Source organism: Zonotrichia leucophrys, chromosome 24 (assembly GCF_028769735.1).
Source record: "Zonotrichia leucophrys gambelii isolate GWCS_2022_RI chromosome 24, RI_Zleu_2.0, whole genome shotgun sequence".
Classification (NCBI taxonomy): domain Eukaryota; kingdom Metazoa; phylum Chordata; class Aves; order Passeriformes; family Passerellidae; genus Zonotrichia; species Zonotrichia leucophrys.
In genome coordinates this window covers 6261152-6274724 of record NC_088193.1, presented here as the reverse complement: position 1 = coordinate 6274724, position 13573 = coordinate 6261152, and the positions used below count along the sequence as shown (strand labels likewise).

At 56.1% G+C, this 13573-nt stretch overlaps 2 protein-coding genes across 2 annotated transcripts; both read left to right on the top strand.

Annotated features, from left to right (window-relative positions):
• The first annotated feature begins 41 nt into the window (after positions 1-41).
• On the top strand, positions 42-3741 carry FOXRED1 (FAD dependent oxidoreductase domain containing 1). The gene is made up of 10 exons (XM_064732143.1): positions 42-162; positions 841-1085; positions 1205-1315; positions 1393-1511; positions 1598-1692; positions 1862-1963; positions 2041-2108; positions 2191-2339; positions 3080-3209; positions 3285-3741. Exons 2-10 carry the CDS (start codon positions 864-866, stop codon positions 3642-3644), a joined length of 1356 nt encoding a protein of 451 aa, XP_064588213.1. The 5' UTR covers positions 42-162; positions 841-863; the 3' UTR covers positions 3645-3741.
• Positions 3742-5272: 1531 nt separating this feature from the next.
• Positions 5273-13501, top strand: EI24 (EI24 autophagy associated transmembrane protein). Its single transcript, XM_064732142.1, has 11 exons — positions 5273-5396; positions 6294-6440; positions 8194-8339; positions 9471-9531; positions 10530-10596; positions 10981-11105; positions 11322-11441; positions 11520-11631; positions 12381-12492; positions 12590-12664; positions 12779-13501. The coding sequence occupies exons 2-11, from the start codon at positions 6399-6401 to the stop codon at positions 12948-12950; spliced, it is 1032 nt and encodes a 343-aa protein (XP_064588212.1). The 5' UTR covers positions 5273-5396; positions 6294-6398; the 3' UTR covers positions 12951-13501.
• Positions 13502-13573: the final 72 nt, after the last annotated feature.

The following is a 13573-nucleotide window of genomic DNA, read 5'->3' as shown; positions in this document are numbered from 1 at the left end:
GCGGGACCATGCTGCGGTGGGGGCGCGCTCTGCGCGCGCGGGGAGCGGGGGGGTTGGGGGGGGGCACCCCGGAACCGGGGAGAGTCCCGGTATGGACCCCGGTATGGGGCCCGGGCCGCCCCCTCCGCACCGCGGCTCCGCTCAGCTCCGACTTCTTCCGCGGTGAGAGCCCGAGGGATCCCCAGCACCGCACCGGGGATTTGGGGGACACGAGGGGAAGGACACGGGAAGAATGGAGGGAGGGTCGGGGTGTGGATGGCGGGGAATGGGGAGAGGGGCAGATAAATTGGGGTGTCCCAGGGAACGGAGGGGTTGCTGGGGTGTGAGGATGTACGGCGGGGTCGGGATTGCTGGAAACGGGGGGCGCTGGGAATGGGGAGCTGGGAATGGAGGTGCGCTGGGAACGGGGAGGAGCTGGGAATGGGGGGCGCTGGGGTGGTTGCGGTCCGTATGGGAGCGTGCCAGAGGGGCCTGGAGTGATCCCTGGGGGCTGCGGGGATGGCGGGGGGCCCTGCTGGCGCTGGGGAGAGTTGGGCGGCCGGGGGTCTCAGAGGGGACTGGGGTGTTCCGCCAGGCCCAGTGGACACTGGAGGGAGTCCTGGTGGAGGTCTCGGGTGATTCCCAGAGTGGACTGTGGACTCCCAGCGGGAGGCACTGGTGTCATTCCAGGTCACTGGAAGCGTTCTGGTGGTTCACAGAGGGCTCGGGACGTTTTCCTGGTCACCCGGGGGGAGCCTGAGGGGTATCCTGGGAATGTCTCGGAGGGGTCCCGGGGGGGGCAGAGGTACCGGGGCTGCCGGCCGTGCCCCCTCAGGCTCGGCAGCCCCCGCTCCGCCGCAGAGCTGGGGCAGACCCTGGAGCGCATGGCGCAGACCCTGCGGGACCAGCTGCCGGCCTCACGGAGCGGCGGGCGCGGCTGGGTCCCCCCGGGCACCCACCCCGACCCCCGGCCCCCCGACGAGGCCGACGTGGTGGTGGTGGGCGGCGGCGTGGTGGGCTGGTCCGTGGCCTACTGGCTGAAGGTGCTGGAGGGCTGGCGGCGGCGGCACGGCATGAGGGTGCTCGTGGTGGAGCGGGACCCCACGGTGAGACACCCCGCCCAGGGCAGGCTGTGGGCCTGGGGACCCCCCTGAACCCCTTCTGTTCTGGGGATTCAGAGCCTTCAGTGTCAGTATGACTACCTTTGGGTATTTATATCCTTCAGTATTCCAGAGCCTCCACAGTGCTGTCGGCGGGGGGGATCCGGCAGCAGTTTTCCCTCCCGGAAAATATCCAAATGTCCCGATTCTCTGCCAGCTTCTTCCGCAACATCAATGTACGTGGGGTTAGATGGGCCGGGGGTAATTTGGGGAGTCCAGCCCCGCTCACTGTGGTCCCCCTGTCCCCTTACAGGAGTACCTTGGGGTGCCGAATGAGCCCCCCATCGACATCCAGTTCCGGCCTGGGGGGTACCTGTTCCTCGCATCCCCCCAGAACGCTGCTGCCCTCGAGGCTGCCGTGCAGCTGCAGAGGTGGGGGACACACATGGGACCTTCCCAGGGGGGCTTCAGGGCCTGGGGGTCATCCTGACCCTCCTCCACATGTTGGCCATCTACAGGGATGAAGGGGCACAGGTGACCTTGCTGTCCCCCACCCAGCTGAAGGAGAAATACCCCTGGATGAACACAGAGGATGTGGCTGTGGCGTCCTATGGTATGTGGGAGGATGGGGGAGGGCATGGAGACCCCCCTCAACATCCATCCTCATCTTCCTGCTGCATCCTTCATCCTGGCTGTATTTATGGAAGGGGAGGTCCAGCCCCCCACAGTGCATGTATTGGGGGGGGTCACACAGGAGTTTCCCCCCGTGTTTCCCTGCCCAGGTCTGGAGGATGAAGGCTGGTTCGACCCCTGGACCCTCCTCAACGCTTTCCGGCGCAAAGCCACGTCCCTGGGAGTGCAGAGCTGCTCCGGGGAGGTGCGAGGTGAGGGATGGGGGTGCACAGCGAGGCTTCCCCCCTGCCACCCCCAGGAGCCCCCACCTGACCCCAAAACCCTCCAGCTTTTGTCACCTCGACCAACTACATGATGGCGTCAGCGCCGGCGTCTGCGCGCATCAAATACGTCCACGTGAGTGTGTGTGTGCCCCCCCGGCTCCCCAGAGTGCCTGTGACCCCCCTGCAGCCCTGACCCCCCATCTGTGCCCCCCCAGGTGCACATGCCAGACAGCCTGGAGTACCAGCCCGTGGCCTGTGCCATCGTGGTCAATGCTGCAGGTGCCTGGGCGGGGAAGCTGCTGGAGGCAGAGGGGCTGCCCCGGGGGCTGTGCCAGCCCCCCCTGCCCATCCAGCCCAGGAAGAGGTACTGGGGCTCACCGTGGGACAGCCTGGCAGCACCCCTCTGCTGGGGCAGCTCCTGGGCTCAGAGTGGGGGCACACCTCAGAACTCCTTTTTCAGGGAGGTGATGCTCTTGCTGCTGTTTTGGGGGGTATTTCAGCAGTGTGTCATGGGGGAGCACCTCAGCACTTTTATTCTGGGGGGTGTCATCCTGGCATCCTCTGTCTTTGAGGGGGTGACATGAACCCTTAGGTGCTATTTTGGGGGATCACAGAATCAGATACACACCCCAGCACCCACCACCCTCTGCGGGGGATATTGAGCTTCCTCAGTTTGTTATTTGGAAGTGGGGTCTTGCATCCTGGAGCTCCCATTATTCCTCAAGTGCCCCCAGCCCCACTGTCCCCATTATGTCACTATACTTCCAATCCCAGTGTCCCCATTATCCCCCTCAGTGTCACCTATTGCCTCCCCCAGCCCCAGTATCCACAGTATTCTCACAGTATTCCCAATACTCCCATTATTCCCCCAGTGCCCCCAGCTCGATTACCCCCACAGTACTTTAATTATCCCCCCAGTCCTATTACCCCCACAGTACTTCAATTATCCCCCCAGTGCCCACAGCCCCTCCAGTGTGCCTAGGAGTGACGTGACCCCTCAATGTTATTTTTTTGGGGAGGACAAACATCTCTACATCCCAGCCCCACTGCACCATACTGGGGGGCAAGAGGAGCGCCTCTCACACTCTGTTTGGGGTTCCCCAGGTATGTGTTCACCTGGCACTGCCCCAATGGCCCTGGCTCCTCCTGCCCCTTCGTCATCGACACCTCTGGTGCTTATTTCCGTCCGGATGGCGCTGCTGGGAACTACCTGGGCGGGATGAGCCCCTCTGAGGTGAGCCCCTGGGGTCCTCTCAGATCTCTCACCCCCCTGTTCCTTATCAGACACCCCCAGCTTATCCTTTTCCAGGAGGAAGAGCCGGATCCCAGCGATCTCTCGGTGGATCACAATTATTTCCAGGAGCAGATCTGGCCCCGCCTGGCTCAGCGTGTCCCAGCCTTTGAATCCCTGAAGGTCAGGGGCTCTTGGGCAGGGTACTACGACTACAACACCTTCGACCAGAACCCGGTGCTGGGCCCGCACCCCCGGCTGGAGAACCTGTTCTCAGCTGCGGGGTTCAGTGGGCACGGGCTGCAGCACGCGCCAGCCGCGGGCAGGGCCCTGGCCGAGCTGCTGCTCAGGGGCCGCTACGAGACCCTGGACCTGCGCAGGCTGGGCTGGGACAGGCTGCTGGATGGGGAGCCCCTGCAGGAGCTCGGCGTGGTCTGATGGGGGCGGGGAGGGGGGAACTGAGGCACAGCCCTGGACCCCCTCCCCAGGCCAGAGGTGGTGTCTTATAGGAATAAAATGGATGTATGGATGATGAGTGTGCCAGAGAATTAATGGGGTCCATGCCTGCCATGCTCCCTCCACCGGGGCTACCAGTATCCTCCCAGTATCCTCAGTTCTAATGTCCCCACTGACACCTTCCACAACTTCAGTGTCCTCACTACACTCCATTCCCTCCCAGTATCCCCATTATGTTCCCACACCTGTAGTCCCCAGTATCCCATAGTGTGACCTATTCCTCCCCAGTATCCCGCAGTGCCTCCCTAATCCCAGTATCCTCACAGTGTCCCATTGTCCCCATTATCTGGTGCTCCAATCCCCTCCAGCCCCAGTACCCCCATTACATTCCTACCCTCCAGATCCAGTGTCCATGTTATTCCCCCAGTGTCCCTCGCTGTCCCCACAGTGTCCCCTCTAACCCCCATTTCCCCCACTGTGGTATTCACATTCTCTGAACAGAGAGAGACATAATTCTCTCCCAGGATTTTTCCTAGGGAAGGCAGTGAGAGAGAAGAAGGAAAACAATTAGCTCTACTTGCTGCTCCTGTTTGGCACATGTGAAATGTGTTATGGAGATTATTTATCAAGAGTGATTTGTTAATTGGACCAGTGATGGTTGTTTGGACTGATTGACCAATTGGGTCTAAGCTGTGTCGTGACTGTCTGGAAAGGATCACGGGTTTTTCTTTAGTGTAGTTTAGTACAGAGTATAGTACAGTATATAATGTAATATAATATAGCTTAATAAAGCTTCTCTTCAGCCTTCTGAATCTTGGAGTCAGAGCACAATATTCCCCAGCTGGGTGACGCCTGCATCCATACCCCCAGTGCTTCCATCATGATCCAGTGCCCTCAATATTCCCCCAGTGCCTCCAGCCCCAGTATCCTCAGTATCCCCACAGCAGTCCTGCAGAGTCCCCATCTCCAGTGCCCCCATTATCCCCAGTATCCCCTCATTATCTGCCCCAGTGTCCCCAGCTGCATTATGCCCATTACCTGCTCCAGTGTTCCCATTATCTCCCCAGTGCCCCCAGCCCCCAGTGTTCCCACAGTGCCCCAGCCCCAGTATGCCCATTCATTCCCCCAGGTATCCCCAGTATCCCCACAGAGTTCCCAGTGCCCCCAGCCCCAGTATGCCCATTTCCCCAAGTATTTCCAGTATCCACGCATTGCCCCAGCCTCAGTAATCCCTCAGTGTTTCCAGTGCCCCTGGCTCCAGTATGCCCATTCCCCAGTACGCCCATTATCCCCAGTATCTCCCTAGTGTTCCCAGTACGCCCATTCCCCCCCAGTATCCCCCCGGTATTCCCAGTATCTCCCCAGTGTTCCCAGTACGCCCATTCCCCCCAGTATCCCCACAGTATTCCCAGTATCTCCCCAGTGTTCCCAATTCCCTTCCCTGTGCATGTGGCGCCCTCTGGCGGCGGGCGGCAGCAGCGCGCACGCGCACCTGCATTCAGGGCAGAGGGGTCCGCATTGGGCTTTGGCGCATGCGCAGTTGAGGCAGTGGGCGATACCGGAGAGTGGTGGGCGGTGCCCGGCTATGGGCGTGTCCCATTGGTGGGCGGGGCGAGCGTCGGCGAGGGGGGGCCGCGGCAGTGCGTGTGCGCGGTGCGCGCGGCGCATGCGCGGTGGGCGCGGCCGGGCCGTGTGAGCCGGGCCCGTCCCGCCGTGCGCCCCCGGCCGGCCCCGGTGAGTGCGGGGGGACCGGGGGGCCGGGGGCGGCGTGCGGAGACACGCGCGGGGGGCACCGCCGGGATCCGCGGCCTTCCCGGCCCGAAACAAACCCCCCGGGGGCGCTGGGCACTGCGGGGGCGCCTGAGGGCATTTGGGAGCTGTCCCCTTCGAACACCGTGTGGGAGGCTGTGGGAACAGCCCGGGGTAAAGCGCGGGGCTCCGAACTGAGGGGGGCACGCGGAGGTCCGACAGCCACGGCGGGGTCTGCCTGAGGGTCACCCCTCAGCTGCCAGGGGTGCTGACCCCCAGGTCACCCCCTCAGAGTGCGGACCCCCAGGTTACCCCTCAGCTGCCAGGGGTGCTGACCCCCGGGTTACCCCGGCTGTGAGGGGTGTGGACCCCCAGGTCACCCCCCCATTCCTGTGGGTGCCCTCCTCGGCTGGGTGTTCCTTGACTCGGGTTTTTAGGAGGAAGCTGCCCGTGATTAACTCGGTAACAAATCTGGAGGTCAGTTCTGGTTCCGCAGCTTAGATCCCGGCAGGGTTTGACTCACAATAACCAAAACAAACCCGTCTTTAAAATGATTTTAAACTGTTTGCGTCCCGCGGCTGCAGCAGCAGCAGCGCTGCCATGCCTGGGTTGGTGACTTCAGCTGCTCCAGCGCTGCCTGGAGGATTGAGAGGTTTGCATCCTGCTGGGAAAGCACGAGTTTTGGTAGCTGCTGGTTTATGAGGCTGATTTTCTTTCTCTGGTGGTTTCCAAGAGCTGTTCCTCCAGCCCTGGGCTCTCTGGGTCCATTCCCTGGCCTGTTGGAGGGTGGCAATCCTGTTGGCAATCAGCGGGGTGTGCCTGGCCCTGGCATTCCCGGCCAGCCCGGTGTCACCAGCTGTGCCCTGTGTGTTCTCTCCGCAGGCTCCTCCGTTTCCCGTCTCTCCAGGATGAGAGAGGCCTGGGCCCGGCTCTCCCCCTCTCCCTGTAGTTGATAGTTTGGGAAGCAGAGGTGATGCTGGAGTCGAGATGGCCGACAGCGTGAGAATCTTCCTTCATGACCTCGTCAGGGTGAGGCTCCTGGGCTGCTCCTGCTGCTTTGGGAGCGCCCTCCCTCCTGTGGCATTGCTTTTCTGCTCTTTCAGTGCAGATTTTGGGAATTAATAAAGGTTGAAAGAGTCTCCCTGGTGTAAGTCTTGTGGAGACTGCACTGGCTGAGACATGGGGTGAGTCTGTGCAGGGATTCCTTCCAGGATTTCTGTGTTTGGATAAAATCAGGTGCACAATTGGTGTGCAGCTGGTTCTTGGTGACTTTTCTCCAGGTGTATTTCAATATTGTTGTGTGATGTGTCTATTGCAAAGGGCTCAGTGTTTGCTGAACTTTTCCAAGGAAGGAAAAGGGTCTCCAGGTGTATTTCAGCCCTGTTGTGTGATCTGTCTATTGCAAAGGGCTCAGTGTTTGCTGCTGAACCTCTGACAAATTTCCTTTGGGCACAAATTAATGAAAAATCACAATAATATCAATAATAATATTGATGATATTGATGATATTGATACACCTCTGTCTGCCTGTGCTGTTTTCCTCTTCTTCCCTGTGTATTGTTATATATTGTAATCTTATAATTAATAATAATTATAAGATTACAATATATAACAAGACACAAAGTTTATAATACATTTTAATATAGAGTGTATAATATTGTGTATAATTTAATAATAATAACAATAATAAATTAATGTCTGTGGCCACAGCAGCTCTGTCCCAGCAGTAAGGTCTGTGTCACCTCATTGTTCCCACCCTGTCTTCCATCACCCAGGGTTAAATACAGGCTAAAAGCTCTCATGCTGTGTCACTGAGCAATAACTCATGCTCAGAAATAACTCTGTTTGGGAAACAGACAAAGGTTTGATCAAAGCCCTGTGGCCACAACCTAAAAGCAGGAGTTGTGTCATTTCCCAGGGCTCCTACACAGCCTGGGCCAGGGACATGAATTTGGGATTGGAATTTATCCTCTTTGGGCAAGAACTCTGTGAACCCAACCAGGGTGGTGACACCATCCTGGCTCATCCTTAGGATTTTTATTTTAAAGGGAAATTGTGATTACAGTGGATATGGGATCACCTGGAGCTGGGAATAATGGGACAGGATCCCAGAGGGGTTTGGCTTGGAAGGGACCTTTAAGTCTTTCTCATTCCTTGTCCCTGCCAAGGGCAGGGGCACCTTCCACTCTCCCAGGGTGCTCCAAGCCCCATCCAGCCTGGCCTTGGGCACTTCCAGGGATGGGACAGCCACAAATTCTGTGGAAAAGCCAAGTCCTGAGAGGCAGCTCTGCAAATATGCCAAACATGGAGTTAGGGAAGACTCTTGGGCACTCTTATTAACAGGCATGGATGTGGCTGGTGGGAGGATATTTCTGAGATGAGGACAGATGCTTTTATTTGTGAAGGTATAAGCATCAAACTCACAGCATACTCTGAGACTTCACACATCCCAAAGATTGGTGTAATTCCATTTTACTGGCCTCAGAAAGCTGGCAGGGGATGAGGGGCTTCCTGCCAGCCAAGGCTGGGAGAGATCAGACTCTGATTTTTTGCCAGGGTTTTAAATAGTGCAGATTGGAAGAGAATTGCACCTTTACAGATAAAATTACTGCTGGTCACAGAGATGCTGGGACGTGCAGTGATTTGGGTCACTGGGCCATGGAACAGAGGTGGTGCTGCTGCTCCAGCTGGGCCCAAGCAGCCAGGGAGTGAGGCCAGCCAGTAGGGTTTGCATGGCCTGGCTCAGCCACATGCCATTGCTCCTCTCTCCTCATGCCCACAGGGAATCAAGGACTCCATCTGGGGCATCTGCACCATCTCCAAGCTGGATGCCCGGATCCAGCAGAAAAGGGAAGAGCAGAGGCGCAGGAGAGCCAACAGTGCACTCGCCCAGCGGAGGTTTCACATGGAAGAGAAGAAGCAAGAGAAGTGAGTGTGGGTGTGGCTGCTCACAAATGGGGTAATTCCCTTCTCCTCTGGCAGCCAGAGCCAATAAATGGGAACACGTGGTATGAAACTCCCTTTTTGCACTGTGTCATGGAGCCAGAGCTGTTACCAGGAGATAAGGAGTCAGACCTTTTATGTTGTTTGATAATCAGTTTGAATTACCACTGAAAGAACATGGATTTCTGGGTTTCTTTTCCTACTGAATCCTCCTGCTATCCCAGATCCATTGTTGGTGCTGGTAATTGTGGGATCAGGGAAGAAACAGCAGCTTGGATCCAATGTCCACATGAGTTTCTTTTTTCCTCAGCCCTGCTGTGTTTTGTGGAGTTTGGAGCTGCAGTGGCTCTGGAAATGCCAGAATTATCCCCATGCAGGAGCAAACAGCCTCTGTTCCCATGTCTGACTCCCAGACCATGCCAGGATGTCTCTGGTGCCCTGATGGCACTGGGCTGGCACTCACACAGGGGTTTTGGGCAGTAATGCACATTCTGAGACATAATTACCAATTATCGTGGCTGAAAGGTGAAAGAAAATTCTCCCATGATCCTGATACATCTCAGGGGTCTCTGCAGCTCCACATCTGGGCTGCCTCTGAAGGAAAATATAACTTTGTTGTTGTTTATATAAATAGCTGAATTTTGGTGGTTTCTTAATAGCAAAACCATTCTGGTGTCAAGAGCTGACTGGGAAAGTGCTGCAGAGTCCCACAGAGCTGCTCTTGCAGGTCCATGTAGACACCCAAACCATCCTGAGCTGAAACAGCCCCTTCTGAAACCAAAACATGCCCAAAATGTCACAGTTTTATTGTGGCAAGAGTTTGGGGAGAACAAAGCCTGAGATCTACAATATGTGCTTAAAAATCTGGAAGAAAGCTTTGCTTTTCTTCTGTTTCAGTGCAGATTTTGGGAGTTAATAAAAGTTGAAAGTCTCCCTGGTGTAAGTCTTGTAGAGACTGCACTGGCTGGGACATGGGGTGAATCTGTGCAGGGATTCCTTCCAGGATTTCTGTGTTTGGATAAAATCAGGTGCACAATTGGTGGGGGCAGGAGCAGTTGGCCCCTGTGAGGGAGCATTTATCAGGTGCTGGGACATTAACACACCTCTCTCCCACAGTGAACCCCGGATAGTGAGCCGCATATTTCAGTGTTGTGCCTGGAATGGAGGTGTCTTCTGGGTATGTGGAGATTCTTATTTATTACAGTTTTTATTTTAAAACCCATGTGCTGCTCCAGCCCTTCTAGGCTGTGAGTGGTGGCAGCAGGAATTTTTGGGAACCATCACATTCCCATCCCAATGCTGGATTTTAAGGGATACAGGACCACAGATTTATTCAAGAGATCCACAAATGAAACTCAAGCTGCTTTTCCAAGTCTTTGAGACTTCTCTCCTCCTGAACATTCCATTCCTGCTTTGCTGCAGCCTGGGATACTGTTTTGCCAATTGGATATTGACTTCTTAAAGACATTTCCTCAGCTCTGACTTGCTGTGCCTGGTTCATAGGGCTGATCCTTAATGGAGCCGACACTTTATAAATCAAATAACCAAATAAATGGCTTCATTTCCTCATTACACTGGTGCAGAGTATGAGGGATGTGTGATGGTGTTTGCAGGTGTCTTAGGATGGGGGAAGAGATGAGAATGTTGACTCCATGTTTCAGAAGACTTGATTTATTATTTTATGATATATATTATATTAAAACTATACTAAAAGAATTGAAGAAAGGATTTCATCAGAAGGCTGGCTAGGAATAGAAAAAGAAGGAATGATAACAAAGGCTTGTGACTGATGGAGACAGTCTGGACAGCCAGACTGTGATTGGCCATTAATTAGAAACAACCACATGAGACCAATCACAGATGCACCTGTTGCATTCCACAGCAGCAGATAACCATTGCTTACATTTTGTTCCTGAGGCTTCTCAGCTTCTCAGGAGAAAAAATCCTAAGGAAAGGATTTTTCAGAAAATATCATGGCTACAGGGATGGGCATGGAAATGTCAAAGTGTTCAGCTGTAGATTGTGGCTGTATTTAAACAGAAACCCTTGCTCCTCTGTATTTGTGGGTTGCTGGGGGAGGAGAGGCACATGTGCCTTTGGATGTGTAGCCACCACAGGAGCACCAGATGCCCGTGCAGTGCCTCACTGAGGGCCCTTGTTTGTCTTTCCCTGCAGCTGAGTCTCTTCTTGTTCTACCGAGTGTTCATCCCCGTCCTTCAGTCGGTCACGGCGCAGATCATCGGTGGGTGCCTTTCCCCTGGGGGCTCCAGGCTGCTCAGCAGCCCATGGGAGGGATGAATTCAGGGTCTTTGTCCCACTGAGCTGTTCCTCACACCTCTGTCTCCTTGTGCTGTTTTCCTCTTCTTCCCAGTACCCACCAATCCCATCATTAATTGTCCAGTGGAAAATCAGGGGTGGATCACCCTGGTTGTGCTCTTGGGGGTCTTGACATTTCATATTTGTCTGTGTGTTTTTGCATTTAAATAAAAATCAACTGGGTGGAAATGTGCTTTTAAAGACATTAGAGAACTAGAGTCAGGAGAAACTCCCTGTTGGCTGTGCCAGGAAGCATTTGGAGGTTCCTACACCAGTTCCTCACGTGTGCCTCTCTGTCTCTCTTCCCAAGGTGACCCTTCCTTACATGGTGATGTCTGGTCCTGGCTGGAATTCATCCTCACCTCCATTTTCAGCGCTCTCTGGGTCCTGCCCCTCTTTGTGCTCAGTAAGGTGGTCAATGCCATCTGGTTTCAGGTGGGTGACAAGAACCTGGGCCCTGCCTTGAGCAAACAGGGGGCGTTTCCTCACTGGGTGGTGTGGGAGCACAGGATGAAATCCTGCCCCAAAACAGGCTCTGGGCATATCCCTGGTGGGCAAAAGCAGCTCAGGAGCATCCCCCTGGGTTTAATTTCCCTGAGGCCCCCATTGCTCTGGAGTTCCTTAGCCTGAAGCCCCTGTCTGTGCTGGCAGGACATCGCAGACCTGGCGTTCGAGGTGTCGGGCAGGAAGCCTCACCCCTTCCCCAGCGTCAGCAAAATCATCGCTGACATGTTGTTCAACCTCCTGCTGCAGGCACTTTTCCTCATCCAGGTGAGACAGCAACCACCCCACAGCTCAAGGGCTGCCCTCCCCCAAATCTGAGCATCCCTCTCTGCTTTTCTGTGCCAGGGAATGATCGTGAGCCTGTTCCCCATCGACCTCATTGGGCAGCTGATCAGCCTCCTCCACATGTCGCTGCTCTACTCGCTCTACTGCTTCGAGTACCGCTGGTTCAACAAAGGTGAGCGAGGCTCCTCCTCCTTTCCCCCCCAAAAAGGGGGAGTTTGCCTGGACTGAGCATTTCTCTGCTGAAGGAGCATCCAATTGGGGTGTCAGGCTGAGCTCCCATCAGTTTTTATATGGGCTGAAGGGTAAATGTGGGCCAGCAGAGTGCTCAGGTGGGAAGAAGGCCAGTGGTACCTGGCCTGTACCAGCCCCAGTGTGGGCACAACCCCAGGGCATTGCCTGGGCACTGGTGAGGCCTCAAGTGCTGTGTCCAGTTCTGGAGCCCTCAGGACAAGAAGGACATTGAGGGGCTGGAGCATGTCCAGAGCTGGTGAAGAGTGTGGAGCAGCTGGGGGAGCTCAGCCTGAAGAACAGGAGGCTCAGGGAGGTTACTCTGATTCTCCACGTCCCTGACAGGAGGGGACAGCAGAGGGGTTGGGCTCTGCTCCCACAGAACAAGTGACAGGATGAGAGGACATGGCTTCAGGCTGTGCTGGGGAGGTTCAGGTTGGAGTTCAGGGTGAATTTCCTCACTGAAAGGGTGGTCAGGCATTGGAAGGGGCTGCCCAGGGAGCTGGTGCAGTCCCATCCCTGGAGTTGTTCAGGAGGTGACTGGATGTGGCACTCAGTGCTCTGGTCTGTGGACAAGGTGGGGATTGGTCAAAGGTGGTGACTGGAGGTCCTTTCCAGCCTAATGGCTCAGTGAAGCTGCAGTGAGGGTGTCTCCTCCCCACGGGTTCATTTCCACGGGATTCTCCTTTGCAGGAATTGAAATGCACCAACGGTTGTCCAACATCGAGAGGAACTGGCCCTACTACTTCGGCTTTGGCTTGCCCCTGGCATTTCTCACGGCCATGCAGTCCTCCTACATCATCAGGTGGGAGAGCCACTCTGGCCCCTCCTCCTCCTCTTCCTCCTGACACCCACTGAGTTCCCCTTATTTAATTTTATTTTATTGTGCTTTTCCCTTGCAGCGGTTGCCTCTTCTCCATCCTTTTCCCTCTCTTCATCATCAGCGCCAACGAAGCCAGGACCCCCGGCAAAACCTAGTGAGTGTCCTTCATTTCCAGCCACCCACTGACCCCTGTCCAGCACCCCAGTGCTCCCCCAAACCCTGCAGGGGTGTTTGGCATCCAGAGCTGACGGACTCTCTTCCCTTTCAGCCACTTCCAGCTCCGTCTCTTCTCCCTGGTGGTTTTCCTCAGCAACAGACTCTTCCACAAGACCGTTTACCTTCAGTCCGCCCTGAGCGGTGCTTCCTCCTCCCCCTCCTCCTCCTCCTCCTCCTCCTCCTCGCCCTCTCCTGCCAAACACGCGGCTGCTCCGGGGCACTGAGCTGCCCCCAGAGCCCGGGGAGGGGGGACCCCACGGGCTCCTCTGCGCCCCCAACTCCAGAGTCGGGCAGGACCCAGCCTGACCAGGTGTCACTGTCAGCTCTGCGTCTCCCCCTGGAAATTTTTTTGGGGGACAACTCTGGGTTTTTAACACCTTTGTGAGTTTCCAGGAGCCGGGTTGTGCCCTGCGCTTGTTTTATAGTGGACTCTTTTGTACGCCTTTCCCGTGCCATGTCCCCGCTCGGGCCGTGGGTCCCCAGCCCGTCTCCCGTTTTGCCGTTGTGTCCCTCCCGTGTCTCCCCCGTGTCCCTCGTCCCCCTTCCCGCTCCCTCCATCTCCCCTAACTCAGGTCGTGGGAGGGGGGCGGGCATTTCCGGGAGCTCCCGCTGCCGTCGAGCACAGCGTCCCCGTGCCGTGCATGTACCGTTTCTGTCGGGTCGGGGAAGGAACCGGTGACGTTCAGACCCCTTTGGATATTTCGGGCCGGTTTATCAACTTTTCTCTAGTATTTTCACACTGAAACATTAAACGGAGAGACCACGATTCTCAGCCCTTCTGTTGTGCCGCTCTCGTTCTTGCGGGCGGGGCTCCCGGGCCGGGCTCCCCCCGCGCCCACGGTGGTTC